At 35.3% G+C, this 20,330-nt stretch overlaps 2 protein-coding genes and 1 pseudogene across 9 annotated transcripts; all 3 read left to right on the top strand.

Annotated features, from left to right (window-relative positions):
* The first annotated feature begins 971 nt into the window (after positions 1-971).
* Positions 972-5,136, top strand: LOC121768061 (annotated as a pseudogene).
* A 463-nt stretch (positions 5,137-5,599) lies between these two features.
* On the top strand, positions 5,600-9,404 carry LOC121769288. Of its 6 annotated transcripts, none has more exons than XM_042166041.1 (14): positions 5,600-5,715; positions 5,796-5,862; positions 5,946-6,084; positions 6,378-6,526; positions 6,616-6,653; positions 6,725-6,804; positions 7,167-7,234; positions 7,442-7,787; positions 8,005-8,117; positions 8,190-8,255; positions 8,569-8,659; positions 8,785-8,849; positions 8,968-9,005; positions 9,092-9,404. In XM_042166041.1, the coding sequence occupies exons 1-14, from the start codon at positions 5,684-5,686 to the stop codon at positions 9,276-9,278; spliced, it is 1,479 nt and encodes a 492-aa protein (XP_042021975.1). In that variant the 5' UTR covers positions 5,600-5,683; the 3' UTR covers positions 9,279-9,404. The 6 variants fall into 6 exon arrangements, with proteins under 6 accessions (XP_042021975.1, XP_042021976.1, XP_042021977.1 ...); XM_042166042.1 differs by having other exon boundaries at positions 5,943-6,084; positions 8,788-8,849; XM_042166040.1 differs by having other exon boundaries at positions 5,602-5,715; positions 5,943-6,084.
* A 4,750-nt stretch (positions 9,405-14,154) lies between these two features.
* LOC121769083 (aquaporin TIP2-1-like) lies at positions 14,155-19,795 on the top strand. 3 transcript variants are annotated; one of them, XM_042165764.1, is made up of 13 exons: positions 14,155-14,300; positions 14,407-14,496; positions 14,809-14,951; positions 15,043-15,183; positions 15,731-15,823; positions 15,911-16,034; positions 16,155-16,210; positions 16,318-16,362; positions 16,435-16,500; positions 16,631-16,721; positions 16,847-16,911; positions 18,319-18,452; positions 18,804-18,945. In XM_042165764.1, the coding sequence occupies exons 2-12, from the start codon at positions 14,451-14,453 to the stop codon at positions 18,355-18,357; spliced, it is 909 nt and encodes a 302-aa protein (XP_042021698.1). In that variant the 5' UTR covers positions 14,155-14,300; positions 14,407-14,450; the 3' UTR covers positions 18,358-18,452; positions 18,804-18,945. The 3 variants fall into 3 exon arrangements, with proteins under 3 accessions (XP_042021698.1, XP_042021697.1, XP_042021699.1); XM_042165763.1 differs by lacking the exon at positions 16,155-16,210 and having other exon boundaries at positions 16,256-16,362; XM_042165765.1 differs by lacking the exons at positions 14,155-14,300; positions 14,407-14,496; positions 14,809-14,951; ... (4 more) ...; positions 16,318-16,362; positions 16,435-16,500 and adding an exon at positions 19,250-19,795 and having other exon boundaries at positions 16,649-16,721; positions 18,804-19,054.
* Positions 19,796-20,330: the final 535 nt, after the last annotated feature.

The raw sequence follows: 20,330 nt of genomic DNA, 5'->3' as shown, positions 1-20,330 counted from the left end.
AAAATATCTAATACTAATACCTTTACATATTAATTGTAGAAATAAAAGAATTGGATAGTCAAAATCTAGAAAATGTTTATATTTATTTTTAAGGATATTATTAATTTTGAAATCCCAAACTTTAAAGTATGATCATAAATCATCACACTATTGATTTGTTCTGATTTTACAATTAATATTTCCTGGTAACATGAATTGATGACTCACTTACACAACACTATTGGATATCAATGAAAATGACCGATACCGCATTATAGGTAGCGACACAATATTATTCTACTATTATACTTACTAATTAAATCAAATAATTCTATTTGCCGTGCTCTCTTCCATTTAGTTTCTCATTTTCTTCATTATATCTCATTGATTCTTAGTACTAAGAGAACAAATGAAGTTATTTAGTTTTGTAGAAGTATAATTCAATGTCGTTTTATTGCCTACAATATGATATCATTGTGACTGAAGTATGACAGTGTCACACTAGGTTAGCACCAATATTTTGGTTGGAAAATCAGAACAAATCAATAGCTTGTCCCAAAACACATCACATTAATATTTCAGTATTTTATATGCAAATTTTGAAGGTGATATGCGAAACTATGACTTACGAAAATTTAAGAACGTAGAACTGTAGAAGCAATTTGTTTTTATTATACTACTCCATATCCTATCATGTAGTAATTGAATCGTTTGAGCATATTTTTGCCTTCATATAGAAATATATTCTTTTGGACTTCCCGAATCTATTACTCGTAATTTTTTTATTAAGTAAATCGGTATATATCATAAAAGGGATCAATTGAAGAATACTATGTCGGCATTATTAAATCTACTGTTTGTGCTTAATTTTAGTGCATAATTGTATAGGATTGAGCTTACCTATTGATCTCCAATACTACTGTAAATTAAAACAGTATCGCCTAACCCTAAAATGGAGACGGTTTCTTCAATTCATTTTCCGTCCAATCCACATGAGAGGCCAAACCCTAAAATTCCCGCGCAGCGCCTCCTCAAAAGAGGCACCGCGCTCTGACCCCACCCTCTCCCTCCCTCCCCGTCTCAGCTCCGCCTCCCTCCACCACCACTCCCAGTCTTCCACCCCCCGCCTCTCCTTCACATCCCCCAAGCACGACGCCAACGCCGCATCCCACCGCTGCATCTCCTCCGTGCTCAAAAAGGACGGTCAGATCCTCTGCATCGCCGCCGCCAACGGCCTCATATACACCGGCTCGCAGGCCAACGCCGTCCGCGTATGGAAGATGCCGGAGTTCACCGAGTGCGGCCACCTCAAGGCTAAAGCATACATGGTGGTAGCGCTGCAGGTCTCCAACGATAGAGTCTACGCCGCCTACGCCGATTGCAAAATTAGGGTTTGGCGCCGCACGTGGGAAGGGGCCGTCAAGCACGTGCGGATCGCCACCGTCCCCACGCCTGGGAGTTTTCTCCGGGGATATATCGCCGGCCCGGCCATGATAAGACCGTAAGTTTTCCTTAACTAATTAATTTGGTTTTTAATTAGCTCTGGTACCATTAATTACTAAATAAACGTGACAAAATTATTTGAGGCGATCGCATGCATATGATTATTTTCAATGAATGAACACCATTAATAATTAAATTGAATCTCACATTCATTGACGACATGTCGACATATATACAATTGTAAGAGAAAAATTATTTTAACTAATAAAATTCCTCAATTTTTAGCTCTAATAATTGATACACATAATTATCTACAGTCAAAGCATCTAGGCCCAATTTCGTCGCTAGCAATAAATACCAGCGACGAAATTTTGTACTCGGCGTCGCTAGACAAAACCGTCAAAGTGTGGAGAATCTCCGATTTCAAATGCATCGAGACGATCCAGGCCCACTGATAGGGTCCTCGATTTAGTGAATCTCGCAAAAAATCATCTCCAGTATCTTTTATTTTATTTGATTTAGTATCTTTTATTTTAGTTAGTTATATTCCATATCTTTTGTAATCTTTTATTTTAATTGTCTTTCTTGATTATCAAGATATGTTTAGGGTTTAGAATTCTATAAATTATAGAATTCTCTAGCATTTTGAAACATTGAGAAATAAAGTTAATTACTTGTTCTCATTCCCGGTTCTGGCGGAAATCGCCCCCTAGCACCTCAACTAGGGTTTATTTTGTTCTTATCTTGTTCGTCGTTTCCCTATAAATTATTGGTGCTCTAGTCCGATAGACCAAGGGTCTATCAATTGGTGCTTCCATTGTTTACTCTTCCTCCATCACATCAAATTCTCTATTTTTTTTCCAACCAGACGCCTTTTCTTTTTCTCATCAAAACCGCTCTCCCTCAAATTCTATTTTTCAATTCCCTCACACGCACAACCCACCATTCTATCCAAGTCACACTTACGCCAGATTCTGCACGAACTATGGAATCACAACAACATGCTCTCGAGATTCTCATGGACTTACGCCGTCTAGTTGTTGCTCATGGCGAATTTCTAGCCAAGTTCGGGCAGCATACCGTGGAGGTGCGGGAAAGCCTTGCCGAGGGTTCACCTCCGCAGCGTTGGTCGCCCCCTCCGTCGGTAACTCAGGAACCGATGGGTTTCAAGTCTTATTCCATGCCACGCCTCAAAGCACCACGTTTCGATGGAGAGAATGCCCTAGATTGGATCTGTAAGGTCCAAGAGTATTACAACCACGACTACACTCCGCTCGATGATCGTCTATATCTCACGAAATACTTGTTCGATCCGCCGGCGACCGATTGGTTTCATAATTATAAAAAAACTGACATTGATGGTTCGTGGGAGGATTTCTTGGTGGCGGTCTATCATCGTTTTACTCCGGAGTTACTTGAGGGTGATTCACATATGGTGGACGATGTCCATCAATCTGAGCCTATTGTTGATGCACCGAAAGAAGTCACGTTGGATTCTTCAATAACTGATGCAGCGCCAACTTTCTGCAGCGTTGATGATGTCTCGTGTGATACGATTTGGGAAGCATATAACGTAGGTGTGGAGACTACCCACTTTGCTCCCAAATTAGAGGATGAGGTTTCACATGTTGTTGATGATGATCAGTTGGTTGATCAGCCTCCAACTATGGAATCGACCAACAATATTATTTCTAATGGAATTGGTTTTGATACAATAAATTGCTATGAGAATTCGGAAACTATTACCGAGGAGGTATTTGCTTCGGCCTTCTTTGAGGAGGCAAGTTCTTGTGTATTTGATCAGGTCAATCTTGGGATCCCCTATATTGTTGAGAATTCAAAGACTGCTACGAGTGAACCAGTTTATGTAGGTGCATATTGCATATTGGACTCTAGCATTGTTCTTGATGAAAAGATGGCTCGACAGAATATGGGGGAGTACAGGAAGCATGCTTACGCATCCTCTATTCCACCGAATCTTGAGGATTTGATAGTTTACAAGACTATGGAGGCGGGATGTAACAAGAGGTTTCATGAAATTGATTATGGAAAGGACGATGCAGCAGCTGCTCTAGGAAACCAACATTTTGAACTGCTAAGCATTACTTTAGATGATACAAGGGAAAGAGGTTTGAAAGTGCCGCCTGACCGAACGACCTGCTCCAGCCGTGCTGCTAATGCTTCTGCCGTGGACTCACTGCTGTCACGGATCAGCACTGCTGTCACGAACAAGCGGTCACTGTTGCGAGTAACTTCAGCCGCTGTCGCTGCTCCAAACACGCGCAAAAGCCGCGAGTCAGCTGTGAACTCCGTCGGATATGCACGCAAGTCCAGATTGGGTCACGAAGTATCCTTGTCTTGTTCTGGCCGAGACCCAAGAGCAAGGAGTCACTCATGTTCTTATTGGAGTGATTATCGTGGTTTTATAAGGAAGTTAGTAGCTCTTAAAGGAGTTGATGCATTGGTGAGAGAGGTGGCTAGCACAAAGGATGGATCAGAGAGCGTTGTCGATGATTATCCAGAGACGATTGTGGATGGTTACTTCGTTGATGCAACAATTGTCAAGCAATTCGGTTGGAAGGAGATCCTTATTGGGTACAATGATAGCTATTACGGAAGAGAATTAGTGTCCTACTTTGGTGCGATGAAAGGAGTTCGTATTTTTGACCTTGGAGATTTTGAGAGCACTTTCACCTTGGACGAGACACTCGTGCTCTTAATTCATGACCCACCTTGAGGGCAAGGTGGTTTTCAACGGCGGAAGAGTTGATAGGGTCCTCGATTTAGTGAATCTCGCAAAAAATCATCTCCAGTATCTTTTATTTTATTTGATTTAGTATCTTTTATTTTAGTTAGTTATATTCCATATCTTTTGTAATCTTTTATTTTAATTGTCTTTCTTGATTATCAAGATATGTTTAGGGTTTAGAATTCTATAAATTATAGAATTCTCTAGCATTTTGAAACATTGAGAAATAAAGTTAATTACTTGTTCTCATTCCCGGTTCTGGCGGAAATCGCCCCCTAGCACCTCAACTAGGGTTTATTTTGTTCTTATCTTGTTCGTCGTTTCCCTATAAATTATTGGTGCTCTAGTCCGATAAACCAAGGGTCTATCACCCACCTCGAGCCCATCAACGCTCTCGCCACGGCCGACGGCGTCCTCTACACCGCCTCCGACGACGCCACCGTGAGGAGGTGGCGCCGCGGCCTCTGCGGCGGGCCCCGCTCCCACTCCCTCACGGTGACGCTCCCGACCAAGCACTCCCCCGCCAAGACCCTGGCACTCGCGGCCGACGGGGGAGTTCTCTACGCCGGCTGCACCGACGGATACGTGCACTACTGGCTGAAGGGGTGTTTCTCCGGCCAGCTGCAGTACGGCGGGGCGCTGCCCGGGCACACACACGCCGTCAAGTGCCTGGCCAGCGCGGGGACCTATGTGGTCACTGGGTCTGCAGACTCGACTAGTCGGGTCTGGGCCAGGGAGGCGGACGGGTCCCACTCGTGCGTCACGGTGCTGCAGGGGCACCGCGGCCCCCCGTGAGGTGCGTCGCCGCCTTCCCTGGCCGTCACTCTGACGAGACATGGGAGGAGGGATGCACCGTGTGCACGGGGAGCCTTGACGGCGTGCTCAAGGTGTGGAGGGTTAGGAATTCCGCTGCACGAATTCATGATTCGGCGACAAATGCTCGTGATTATTTTGAATTAACTTAAGCTTGGCTATTAGGTCAGCTAATTTTGTTTGAATTTAATTTAATTAGGGTATACTAATTGTTTTTTTTTTTATTTTTTTCGTTTTGATTTAGATTGTATATACGGTTAAGGTGGCCTGTTGTAGTTCGGACATAGGTTGATGTTACGTTGTGCTTCATTTCTCTACGCACTTTATTTTAGCACAAAATAAAAACGAAAGAAAATACTACTACTACTAAAAAAATGAGAGTGACGAGCTGAAACTAATAAATCAAAATATTCCAACTCAATTACACATTATTAAAGTGTCTCATTATTTTGTAACAAAATTAATTTCATGTAAAATTTTATGACTCAGATTCAATCTCAACAATATCGAAACAAATTAATTTTGAGCAACCGAATATTCACCTTCTTCTTTTATAAATACTCCACATTATACTGTGCCTCAATAGGCCCAACATAAATCAGATGACCAAATGGGCTTGTATAAGCCCAATAGTGAGCTTGATTAATTAATTAATCCCAAAAGGATATTTACCGCCGACGCCGCGCCGGTAGTCGAGAAATGATAGCTTGTAGTTGTAGGTCTCTGTTGAGGTACAGTAATTAATTAATCAGTTATGATCTTATCTGATTTTATATTTAGATAAATATTTTATGTCAATATGCTATCGCAGACTGAACTTTCTAGTTCGTGAAACTGCAAACACTTCTGCAAAATCGAAGACCTTGCTGAATTTTAAGGTTTGATAGTTGCGGCATTATCTTTGAATTCATTGCATTATCTTAATATTAGTAATTCACTATGTGGAAATATGTGACAGAAGACTAAGTTTTGGCATAGTTTTAGCTGTGAGTTGAATATGGATGCTAGAAGTGGTAGGGGAAACGTGAATGATCGGAAAAATCGACAAAATGTCAGGCAAACATGGAGAGCAGTGTCTACTCAGCCTGATCGCTCTGAGGGTAATATTTTTGTGGCTTTTGCTTTTTTTTTTTCTATTTCGATCATTTATTTCTTAAATAAAAGTAGTTATTTGCGGTTACAGAATTGAATTGTAGCTTGATCGGAATGATTTTTAGTATATTGTATCTCTACGTGTGTGCCATAGATGATGTATGGCGATTTGAAAAATCTGTACATGTATTGTTATCGATTCGAGTAAGTAATCAGTTGAAGGGGACTGTTTTTTGGAATGGCTACTTGATTCTAAATGTGTTATGTAATGGAGGATGTGAAAATTTACATATGCTTTTAGATGATGGTGAGAAGGTGATGGCACAAAATCGAGGGGAAGAAGTGTGTAATATTACTTCTTCGACTGTCTCAATAGCTGAAGGTGGAAAGAGTGATAAATCACTGGATGAAAACTCAACATCTGCTAAGAAACATTCACTATCTATGGATGTGAGGACTTTCATTAACCTGGTGTATCCTTAGGTCCTCTATTGGGTATTCCCTTTCAGGCTTTCAGCTGATCTTCTGTATTTTTGCAGATAGGAGCGTCCTTAATGCGGTTCATAAAAGGGAAGGGGTAGGGCACTGCACGTTGAGGCTTGTATCAATAATAGCATAGTAATTATTTTTATTTTACAATCTGGACAGGGGAGACACTCAGAAGAAAATTGAGGTCGAGACTGGAGTTAAAATTTTATTTCCATCATCTAGAAAAGAAGATTCAATCCGTGAGTCTATTGTTTCTGAAATGTTTTGCTCATTTCTGTTTCAAAGTTCATCAGAAGAATCTCTGCAAAGAATATAATGAGCTTTCTCTAGTGCTCTAAGTTTAGTTTCATGTTTGTATTCCTTTTTTTTATCTTCATATCCTTATCCTCCGTGTTCTGATTGCTGTCTTGTTTTCTTTCTACCTCTATATCCTAGCTTTTCATACCTCAATAACTGAATTTTTGTTCAAAGATTTTCTATTTTAAGACTTGATTCTTGATTCATCATGATATTTTAGTGATCAATTAGTGTGAATGATGTACGGAATAGCTAACCCTGTCTTATCCCCTTCATTTGATGTCTGATTAGTGTACCATTGCAGTCCTTGAAGGCAACTCCGCTAAAAGTATTACTCAAGCATCTGAGATGATACAAGCTATTATTGACAAGGTTGAATGGCTCAACTTCTTATCAAGCATAAATCATCTGCTAGTTAGTTCATTATTTCCAAAAATATGGGTGTTTTTTTTTTAATTTGTGTAATTGATGAGGTTTTGAGATAAATCAAACACTATGTTCATGTCCTGGATGGAGTTGAACTTTTGCATTAACATTTAGCTAAGTTGCTTACTAACATGTGTTTTTTTTCTTCAACAGGCTGTTAATAGTCGGGAACTTGACTATTCCCACTTTGTCTCACTTCCTTTGGCTATTTATCCGGGACTACTTGACAAACTTGTCAATTTTCAAGAAACTATACTTGGAAAAACAGTTGATGATAAAGATAAAAATACGGACAACGAAAATCATTCTACAGCTCCTAAGTTTTCTGCTGAAATGGAAGCAAACAAAAACGACACCCAGCACCCAACTGAAACACCTTTAGTTGCTGAAGTCAAAGCTGTTGGTGCTGATACACATGTCAGAGTAAATATAACGAACATTCCTCTTGTCAGTTACCCTGCCAAAGAGTCAAAGGCTACCAGTTCTTCTAAAATGATAGGTAAAAGTGATTATTTAATCTGTTCATTGAGAATTATTAACTCTTAGCACCCTCCCCATATAAAAAGAGAGAAGCAAGAGGTTGGAGCTTGGTTTAATTCTATTTTTTTTCATTTTGTGGTGGAGTTTATCGAATCTGCATGAGTCTACTTTGAATGCTTCAATAGTTTCGACCTGTATGTCTTCTTCCAGATTATCAGATCATCTTTTACATGCAGACTCAGGAATTGAGAAGTCCATATTTATTAAACCAACAACCTTTCACCTAACTGTTCTCATGCTGAAGTTATGGAATAAGGAGCGGGTTAAATCAGCTACAGAGGTTTTGCAGGTAAATTTTTCTAACCAACTGATTTGACCCACAGTTTCGTATGTTCACAAGTGTTCTTTTTCTGCCTTCTAGAGCGTTTCATCAAAAGTAATGGATGCTTTAGAGAACCGGCCACTTTCGATTAGACTTAAGGGACTGGTAAGGTATCATCTTCATTAGAACTTATTATGTTATGTATGGACTATGGACCATTGTTTTATAGATCTCTCATCTCTGAAACCATATGTAGGACGTGCCTCATGAGAAATATTGAGTTCATCGAAAACGTAATATGCAGCTTAGTATTAGCGGTGGCTGTATCTTTGCATTATAATGTTTTTTGCCCAGACTACGGATACATATAAATGAACTCAATCACAAACTCATTTGTTGGTTTTTTATAAATATCCTTTTTAGAGTAGTCACTGTGGTCTGGTTTCTCCATTAATTTGTTATTCCATATATCTTGCAGGACTGCATGAGAGGCTCTAAGGCCAAGGCGTTTGTTCTTTATGCACCTGTAAAAGAAATTGGTGGCGAGGGACGACTTTTGCGTGCTTGCAGTATCCATATCATCTGTTTCTCGTCTTACTTGGACTCAAAATATTCACCTCTTTAGTGACTTTTTATTATGTTTAGACTTTAGATTACTTGATTTATTGTTTTTGGCTTTCCTGAGACTTCTTAGAAGTCATCACCGATGCATTTGTTGATGCTGGCTTGGTCGTTGGGAATGATGCCGGACAGCTGAAGGTACCTTTATCTTTGACACATTTTTCACAGTACTTTAAATACTCTTTCTGCATATATGTTACTATCATTCAAGTACATAATTTTCATTGTTCACCTATAATCTTCTCCTTTGATGCAGTTGCATGCCACCCTTATGAATGCGCGTCACAGGAAAAGGTGCAGCTTCTGTATTTATGTCCTCTATGAATATGGGTTGAATCTTTGACATCTGTTTTACTTTGATCCTTTTCTTTGGCTCTCAGGAAGACGAGAAGTGCAAGGGTGGACCCGTTTGATGCAAGAGGAATTTTTGATCTGTATGGTAACGAGGAATGGGGCGAGTATTGTATAAGCGAAGCTCATCTTTCTCAAAGGTTTGCATTCGATGAGAATGGCTACTACCATTGCTGTGCTTCAATTCCTTTTCCAGAAAACGTGCAAAAAGATTGATCCATTCACCTTTGAGATTTTACTATTACCAAGAAAATTGACCATAGTTTGTACTGCAACTTTATCTGTTTGAATTTCCAGTGATTCACCTCGTGAATAAATATGTAGCCTGATATCCCTCTACAATTTGCTGCTGTGTGTCTGTAGCGATATTTCATAGCAATTATAAGACCACGAAATGTGGTCTTTATATACTACCTCCGTCCATAAAAAATAGTCATATTTGTGAACGACACGAGTTTTAATGAGAAATAGGTAAAGCAAGAGAGAAGGGAAAAAATAGTTAAGTAAAGAGAGATTGACGGAAAAAGTGGGTAAAATATGAGAGAAATTTTCCTTATTTAGAAATGAGATTATTTTTTGTGTGCTGAGGGAGTAATATATTTAGACATTATTTCATGGGGGTGTGATCAATTGCTAACTCATAACTACAACTAATTTAATACCATAAGATTTTAAAGATCTAAGGTCTATAATTTTTTTTCTAATGGTCTATAAAATGTCATGTGTAACAACTCTAAATTTAGGGTTTTAGATTAAAATGCTAACATAGTGAATCAAACATATCAACACCATGTTTTGAATATCTCAACACAATTTTATATTGACATTTTACATGTATTAAGTTGACATATTATGTTAGTTATATTGACATAAAGCTGTTGACGAAATTTGTGAAAATTTACAAAAATATTATCAAAATTTAACATCGAAACATATGCATGTAGGCTCTCTTTAGAATCCTTATAAAATTATCTTTAATTTGATATATGTTGTGTGAAAAAATAATTTAAATCGAGATAGTTATATGCATTTTAAGTTTTGAGATATTTTTAAAAATTTAGTTAGAATTAATTTGTTGTTAATTGACATAAATACCCTAATTGACATTTTTCGTTCAATGTATTGATACTCGGAGTTGAATGATCTTGACCCTTGATTTAAAAATCTAATGCCTGCCATTTAGTTAGTTGTAGTTAGCAATTTAAGGTTAGTTAGCAATATAACACACCCCTTATTTCATAATTATAACTTGTTAGATTTGAAAATTCTTAAAGTCTTTTTTGGATATTTTTTCGTATCTCACTATTATTTTGTCTAAAGAATCAAGTGTCACCTAAATATACTAAATCTTATCTAATTTATTAAGGTGGTGTTCAATTTTTTAGATAAAATAAAACCAAGATATATTATAGGATTAGGTTGTGAGATTATTTTAGTGGGAGATGATTGACTACTATGACTAATTATCATATGATTATCCATCTAGTATTGAGTTGTCGGATTCAATCTCATGAACCAAATACACTACATATTTAATCACGAGATACAATCTTGCAAACCGAACAACCCCTAAGTCTTATGAATATTATTCGATTCGGTTGATGAGGTTGGTACTTAATCTCAAGATAATAACATCTAAAATTAGTCTTATTGCAGCAAGATCTGCCCCTCCGTTGCCAACTGCGTTGCCCCTGCGGGCACTAAAATTAGTCCTAGTTTATGAATTTCGAGGCTTTTGACTTTTTATATTTGGACAAAATTAATCTCGAGTAAAATATTTAGCTCAATTCACTCTCTGATAATGTTGAAACAAGTTCGTTATAAGCAACCAAAAACCTGATACTGTATGTTATTTTTAAGACTAAAGTCCAAATTTGGTCCTTTACATTTGTACTAAAAAAAACTTTTTGGCCATTTACATTAAATATGTTACCTTTTGGTTCCAAACAATATGTTTTGGTCCAAAGTTAACATTTTTCGTTAAACTTAAAATGTGATTACCAAATTAGTGACTTAGTTATGAATCTAATTAGCTAGATTAACCTAATGAATTTGATATTAAAATTCATAAAATATTTTTTACCTATAATAAAAATTAACTTACAATTTATAAACTATTTTATAAAAATTAAATTAAATTAAAATTTATAAAATATTTTACCTATATTTTTTACCTATAATAAAAATTAAATTTGTTAATATTTTATAAATTTTAATTCAATTTTATTTTTATTGTAGGTAAACAAATATTTTATAAATTTTAATAATTTTGTAATGTGTATTAAAATATTTTATGAATATTAGTAATATATTTTGATTTAAGTAAAAAATTTTTTTTATAAATTTTAATATTGAACTAGTTAGGTTAATAGGTTAATCTATTCTAATCTAAAGTGTCAGTTGGGCGAAATAACTTTTATACCCTTTTTTGGCGGAAAAGTTATCTATTAGTTGAGATTAATTAATTAACTAATCATCAATTATTAATACATATCTGAAAAATAAAATAAAAATCATAAAAAGAAACAAAAACTATTGGGGGATGAAAAGGCAAAAGCTATTGGACAAATGCATTGCTGCCGCAACACTTCTCAAAGAAGTTTTGAAATATGCATAAATAGTTGTACCATTAATTAAGGCGACATTTAAGACTTCATGTGAACTAATATCTCTGATTGCAGGCTGATCTCGCGGAGGTAATTTGCCGGAATCCGGCGACCACTCCTGTGAAACATGTAGTAGTGATTCTGAGACTGCATTATCTCATAAGGTCGTTTCTTAGCTGCTCGGAGTCCAGCGATTACTCTTGATAGCATAAAATAATGCAATGATTTAAGTCTCTAATTGTATTATTAATAGCCTTCTATCAAATGATTGTATCAATCCTTGATTTATCTTTTTCCTTGTTTAGTTTAGAAAATCCTTGTATAAATTGTGAAGTGTATGATGAATACTATTCTTAATGCAAATACAATATTTACATTCACAACTCTGATGCCCATTCCAGCGAGGGACAAAGGTAAGATCTTTCGATGGGATGTATAATCTTTCGATCTGTCCATTTGTGAATGTTTGAACAAATGACCAAAACATAAGTTTTAAATTAGAACTCTTGAAAACATTAAATAAAATGAAGAGTTTGAAAGTTTTTTTACTAATATATGTATACCATTTAGATTTTAATTTGGATTTTTAATGTATTATAGAATTTAAAGTTTAAATTATAATAGTATATAATTTTATACTATTTGATATCTTTTTAATTAATACTATAATATAGGTTTCTTGATTATGATTGTTTCTCTTGGAACAGTATTTCTTATGATACAATAATACTCCATTTTTAATATACTTTTATTTTGTATGCAAGAATATTTAGTTATTATGAGTTAAGAAATTAAATAATGGTTGTTATATAATTTTATTTTGTATGCAAGAATATTTAGTTACTATGAGTTAAGAAATTATATAATGGTTATTCCAAGTGGATACGTCTGAATGTTGGATTGAGTCTTTTAATATAAACTATATATTATGGGTTACAAAAACTATAAATGAAAAAAATAATAAAGAAAGAAAGAAGATGATGGATTACAATTCACACTTGATATAACAAAATTGTGCTCCTCCAACATTACGCAATCCAACAATATCACGTACTAGTAAACATTTATTGGAAGGGACAAAATACATCGTCATTTAAAAAAAAATTATGCGTTAATACTTTATGAAGTATTAAAACCGAATAATCTGTATGTAAATTAAGACTAATGCTAACATGTTATAAAGTGGTTACAAAAAGTGATTATTTTATTAATATAATCTTTTAAAAATACTTCGTAATCATCTTCCTTTCATTTAAAATAACACAAAAAAGACTCAAATCAATTATTCAAGATAGTATACATATTTAGTTTAGTTGAATTTGATTTATTCTACTATTAGATATACTTATTTAGTCTTTGGTCATGCATCATAAGTTGTGTTAAGTCATCAAAACCCATAGTATATCAATTTGTAAAATGTCCTTTACTTTTCCTTTTTTTAGTTACATCTTTTGTTGTCATATTTAGTTTTCAATTCTTTCTCATCTTTATTCATTTCCGATTCTTTTGTCTCATAGTTATAATTAATTTGATTTTGATTTTTTATGAGATAAGATATTATTGTCATAACTCTAATTTCTCTTTCTTTTTTAATGCTTCTCAAAATATTATGTTTATGTATATTAATGAAGTTTGATAAATAAAATATCTTAAGCTTATTATTATTGCTCACGATACTCATTTTTGCAATACGGGAAAAAATATTTAAAAAGTTTTAAAAATTATCTTAAACTTATTTAAAAATCTCATATCATCCAAGTCATTCAGTATTTTCAATCTAAATTAAAAACAATCACTAATATATGCATTTCATATACTTACACATATTTTCTTTATTTGTATACCTTATTCTAATTAACTGATATTATTTAATCATTAGTCACACGTATTCTCTTTATCATTAATTTTATTATTTTTACTCCACTTAGATCATAAATCAAAAGTGTACTGTAAAATCGCTTGCCGAATTTGAAATATTTCATGCATTAGAGAGTAGTAAATTCTTCATTTAGAATATGACAAGCTAAATACATTTATGCTTTTGTAAATCTTCACGTTGCTTTGAATTCTTAATTTTATATATTCATTATATTTTGTATTTATTATTTGAAATCTTATGCACATGCATAGCACGAGTGTTAATACTAGTTAGATTTATAATTAAGTCACTTATTTAGTCAAATCACGTTTGATCATTAAATTTAACAGAAAATGTTCATTTTAGACTAAAATATAAAAAAGATAACAAACTTAATGTAAAAAATAAAAAGTTTTTTTTTAAGTAAATGTAAATGATCAAATTTAAACTTTAGTCTATATTTAACTAATGTGATGGCAAGATGGGCCAGTATAAGTGCAATGATGACCTTGATTAATTATTTTATCCCAAAAAAAGGAAAGAAAATGGAGTATAAATTTACCGCCGCCGCCAGTAGTCGGGAAATGATAGCTTGTTAAGAAATTAAGGTATACTAAAAATTAATTAATCATATCCTATTATTCCTATGATCTTATTCGATTTTATATTTAGAAAAATATTCTCTTTTAATATTCTATCAGACTGAAAATTCTACTCGTTACACTGCAAGTCTGCAAACACTTCGCAAAATCGAAGCCCTTGCTGGAATTCCAGGTTCGTTAATTGCGGCTTAATCATGAATCAATTGCATTATCTTACTATTAGTGATTTACTTTGTGAAAAATATGTGATAAAAGCCTAAGTTTTGGCATTGTTTTAGCTGTGAGTTGAATATGGATGCTGGAAGCGGTAGTGGAAATGTGAATGATCGGAATAATCTGCAAAATGTCAGGCAAACATATAGAGCAGGGTAACATTTTTGTGGCTTTTCTGTTTCGATTATTTGATTTCATTAAATAAAAGTAGTTATTCACCGTCACAGAATTGAATTGTAGCTTGATTGGAATGATTGTAGTAGTATATTGTATCTGTATGACTGTATGTGTGTGTACCGTAGATGATGCATGACGATCTGAATTCTGTACGAATATTTATCGATTTGAGTAAGTAATCAATTGAAGTGGACTGTTTTTGGAATGTATACTTGATTCTGTATGTGTTGATTATTTGGTGGAGGATGTGATCTGCCAATGCTACTGCATTTAATCCATAACGTTTGAAGTGCAAGCGTCCCGGACCAGTAGCTCTGCATCATCCACTTCTGATCGCGGAGGTACTTCTACTTCCGCTGGCCGTGTATCTGATCCTAGTCCATCTGTTGCTTCGCTGCCTTCAATGATGTCAACACTTAATCCATATGCCAAGGTGAACTACATGATTGGAAACTTTGATTATATTTCGTGTCATTATTTGTCTTTTGCTAACTCTCTTGCTCGTCTTCTTCGTATTGTTTCAGGAGTTTAAATTGGATCCAAATGATAAGATCTTCACCCCATTTCAGAGATCTAGGCCGTCTTTCCCTATTGCAGATAATTCTTTACATCATCCACCTATGGCTAATGCGACACATATGCATGGCATACCATCTAGTGTCAGGGTGAGTGCACACATCTCTATCGCTACTGCCTTTTTATCCTTTTTAGATGGTCTAGAATATTTCTATGAATCGAGCTTACCTTAGCTGCCAAACACATGTATAATAACTAGTGGATGCTACTTCTTTTCATTCAATATTTATCAGCCCTTCAGTTGCATGTCGCTCAACAGCAAGAAGTTATATTATCTACCATAATGTCAAAATTACAAGGAGATTGCATAAACTAAAGAAACTCTGTATCAAAAGATTCAATAACTGCAAGATTTTTTAGATAATAAGGATGGCTTTTGAGTGCTTTAAGAATGTATTTTAGGAGAGGAAATAGAAAATGAGCTTATTGGTCAATGTATGTTTATGTATGTTTTCATTATAAAAGAAATTGGGAAGAAGTATCTATGGGTACAGGGCTACCAGTTATAGCCTTAGTATCTTCGGTTTACAGAGACCGAAACCACTTTTTCTTTGTCATCTTGATCATCATACGCCTGCACTTTCTTATTAAATTCAACTCATACTGATCCATTTTGGGCTTATTATGATTGTATAGGCTGGACCTTCGTTTGCTGCGCAGCAGTCAGTTATGTATAATCCACTGGCTGCGCCAATGCAACAACAAATTTACAATCCAAGCGTACCCCAGGTTCATTGTATTTTGCTCTACTAGGATTCTGCCACAATTTTGCATTGACATTAAGGTAAGTAGCTAACATTTTTTTTCCTTCAACAGGCTGTTAATAGTCAACAACCTAATTTTACCCACTTTGTATCACTTCCTTTGGCTATTTATCCTGGACTACTTGACAAACTTGCCAATTTTAAAGAAACAATACTACGTGAAATGGCAGCTGATGGTAAAATGATTATTTTATCTATTGATTGAGAATTATTAACTCCTAGCACCCTCCCCGTATAAAAAGAGAAAAGCAAGAGGTTGGAGCTTGGTTTAATTCAGTACTTTTTTGCCTTTTGAGGTGGAAATTATCGAAACTGCACGAGCCTACTCAGAATGCTTCAATCGTTTCATCCTGTATGTATTCTTCCACATTATCAGATCATCTTTTACATGCATCAGGAATTGAGGAGTCCATATTTGCTAAACTAGAATCCATTCACCTAACTGTTCTCATGCTAAAGTTATCGAATGAGGAGCAGGTTAAAGCAGCTACAGAGGTTATGCAGGTGAAATCTTTCTAACCAACTGATTTGACCCACTGTTTTGTATATTCACAGTGTGTTTTTTCTGCCTCTTAGAGTGCCTCATCAATAGTAAAGGATACTTTAGAAAACCGGCCACTTTTGATCATACTTAAGGGACTGGTAAGGTTTCATCTTCATTAAACCTTCAATTCAATCACAAACACATTTGTTGGTTGGTGACTATATTAAATAGTACTCCATAACTGTTGTCTGGTTTCTCAATTAACTTTTGATTCCATATATCTTGTAGAAATGCATTAAAGGCTCTGAGGCCAAGGCCATTGTTGTTTACGCTCCTGTAGAAGTAATTGGTGGCGATGAACCACTTTTGCGTGCTTACGGTATCCATATCATCTGTTTCTTGTCTTACTTTGACTCCAAATATTCGCCACTTTAGTGACGTTTTATTATGTTTAGACTTTAGATTACTTGATTGATTGCTTTTGGCTTTTCTGAACGTTCTTAGATGCCATCAAGGATGCGTTTGTTCATGCTGGCTTGGTCGTTGGGTATGATAGGAAAAATCTGAAGGTACCTTTCTTTATCTTTGATACTTCAACACTCTCACTGTATCTTGTTGTAAAATGTTCATTTTTTCCCCTCGTCCCAAAAGCAACACAACACCTATACTCCTGAATTAGTAAAAACTACTCATTCAAGTACATATTGTTCATCTACAATCTTGACATTTTTAATATACTGAGTTGATGAGTTAGCAATTTAAGAAAAGTTAGCAATGGATCATTTTTAATATACTGAGTTGATGAATTAGCAATTTAAGAAAAATTAGCAATAGATCACAACTAAGTGTAGCATATGTAGTCTTTAAGTTAAATTAGTTTATTAGTGTTATAATTATAATTTGTCACAATTAATTTTACACTGACCATTTTGACATCGTGTTTAGCAAGAGCCGTCAGCAATCATTTCCCTCATCATCTTTTTCATAATTATGCTATGCATAATGCACCTCATTTCATTTGGATATCGAAATGTCGTTTTTATTTATCATGATATTCCAATTCCATGGAATAATTTTTAAAGAATAAAATAGAACTTTTTTTGTTGAAAAGAAAAAGTAATTATGAAATTAAAACTCATACCTTATCTCCATTTAATAGTAGCATTTCTTAATTCGGTCACTTAAATACCGTAATCCACGCCAATATTAATATCATAATCCACATACATTTATTTTGCTAATATAAATATAAGTGGAAATGAAACCAACAAAAAAGCATAGGTTTGTTTTGCTGGTCGGCGCACTATGTGGCTCAAAGTAGGTCATGGCACCAATTTCCCCTTTTATTCATTTATTTTAGCTCATGAACTTGGAAAAGGTTAAGTTGAATAAAAAATTTAATCATGAGGAGTTAGTATTTTTGCTAATATATTTAGACTTTTTTCATGATTTTACTTGTAAGATTCGAAAATGCTTAAAGTTTTGTTTTGAAATTGCTTTAATCATGGGATGTGAATTGTGAAATATGGGGCGGAGAATGCACTTATGTGTCTGTGATCCTTAAACCAAGTGATGGAGACTATTCATCTCTGACAATTTTTAATATAATTACAAATGGCAACTATTAATAACTGAAATATCTAAATTAAATTCAATTGAGAATATTGCTGTTAAATCGTGAGATACTGCAACTAAATTACAGAATGAAGTAAAATATAAAATTTGACCAAGTCATAGTCACACTTATGATATCATTTTAAATAATTAGCATGTGAGACAACTACTCACTCATCATCAAACTGAATTAAAAATTATGGAGTAATTAATTATTTATTAATTACAAATCCAGACCTCAAAATAAACAGAAAGTGGAATTCTTAGTTTATAAATGTGGCATAGAAAGTGTCTTTTGCACCTCAAAAACATCCCATTATTTCATTCTCTCTTCACTCTTTTCTCCTCATTCTTCTTCATAGGATAAAAATGCCGGGAATCGCTTTCGGCCGATTCGATGACTCGTTCAGCTTCGCCTCAATTAAGGCGTACGTCGCTGAGTTCATCTCCACCATGCTCTTCGTCTTCGCAGGCGTCGGTTCCGCCATTGCTTTCAGTTAGTATTATCACACCTCCATTTTCTCTCTAGATATATACATGTGCATTGTTTTGGTTACGTGAATTAGTCAATTAAACCCTAGAATTAGGGGCGGACACAAAATTTATTTATTTTGGTAAAGACAAAATTTATCTTTGATGGCACTGTATATATATATCGTATTCAAAATATTAAGAAAAGAATTTCATATGGTATATTTTGTTGATGTTATGGACTTTTGTATAATAATTTATACAAAAATATTGAATATTTAAATTCGTGACGCGCCACTGCCTATAGCTAGAACCATGCATGCAAGCCCATGTAAGATTCTGATTCCGATTTGGTGATTTGACGTTTTTAAAATAGACAGCTTGACTTCGGCCGCCGCTCTCAACCCGGCGGGGCTGGTGGCGATCGCGATTGCGCACGCATTCGCTCTCTTCGTCGCAGTTTCGGTCGGAGCGAACATCTCCGGCGGCCACGTCAACCCCGCCGTCACCTTTGGATTGGCCGTCGGCGGCCATATCACCGTCCTCACCGGAATATTCTATTGGATCGCTCAGCTCTTGGGCTCAATTATCGCTTGTTTTGTGCTCTCTATCGTTACCGGCGGTTATGTAAGTCTAATTTCACCAAGTAATTCATTTTTATAACCCTAGATCACATAATTTGAAATTCCAATTTTGCCCTTATTCCATGTGATTTCAGTTTTGGACCCTTACAATGTAGTACTAGCTAATAGTAGATGAGAGGCTAGACTTTGATTGTACAACTAACACATTTTATAATCCAAATTCAAAAAAATGGTGCAGGAGATCCCGACTCACGGATTGGGTGCTGGAGTCGCAGTCTTCCAGGGACTCGTGATGGAGATAATCATCACATTCGCATTGGTGTACACTGTGTACGCCACTGCGGTCGATCCCAAGAAGGGCTCAGTGGGCACAGTTGCACCAATTGCGATTGGGTTCATTGTGGGGGCCAACATTTTGGCAGCGGGCCCGTTCTCAGGCGGATCCATGAACCCGGCCAGGTCCTTCGGCCCGGCTGTGGCGAGCGGTGACTACGATGGGAACTGGATCTACTGGATCGGGCCACTCATCGGCGGCGGCCTAGCCGGGATGGTCTACAACAACGTGTTCATGCACGATGACCATGCACCACTTTCTAGCGACTTCTAATTAAGTATGTAAATTTGTTAGAATGATTTCCGATTTGTTTGAGAACCAATTTGCACAATCCCTTTGGAATAAAAGGAAAGTGGACTCATTTTCCTTTTGTTTTTTTATTTGTTGAATTGGTTTGAATGTCGAAAATCCATTTTTTTCTTGATGAAATTGATATGTTAATTGCTTTAATTTGTGGAATGCTTCCATGGATTTATTTTCTATGATCCTCAGACTCTCAATAATCTCATGAATTCCCCCTTTGCAATTCACTTATTTTACTTTCTCATAGTACTTTTTTCAATCACATCTTTGGGCAAAAATATGCATCTTTGAGTTTTTTTAATAATACTAAAAAGACAGTAACCTATGAAAGTAAACATTTATGGGAGTTCTGTATTACTATGAGTTCCAAGAACAAAAATTGCTGGAATTATTTTAGTGCATAAAATTTATTGTATTTAAAAATTAAAATAAATTAAACAGTAACCAAGCCGGCCTGAGTCAAAGTCAGTCTCTCTAAGAGCAAATTATAGTAGTAGTAAATAAATACTGATAATATAAAAAATAACCATTATTTTTTTGCAAGCACAAAAAATCAAATTATGAAAAATAAAAATAATAATAAGTCTAATCAATAATCATTGTGCGTTCGAGAAAATGAAGACGGAGAATCTACAACGTCAATCCAAGAGCTGAAAATGTTCTCACGATAAAAAAGTTCTCG

Source organism: Salvia splendens, chromosome 15, assembly GCF_004379255.2.
Source record: "Salvia splendens isolate huo1 chromosome 15, SspV2, whole genome shotgun sequence".
In the NCBI taxonomy this organism is placed as follows: Eukaryota; Viridiplantae; Streptophyta; class Magnoliopsida; order Lamiales; family Lamiaceae; genus Salvia; species Salvia splendens.
This window is presented reverse-complemented; position numbering and strand designations above follow the sequence as displayed.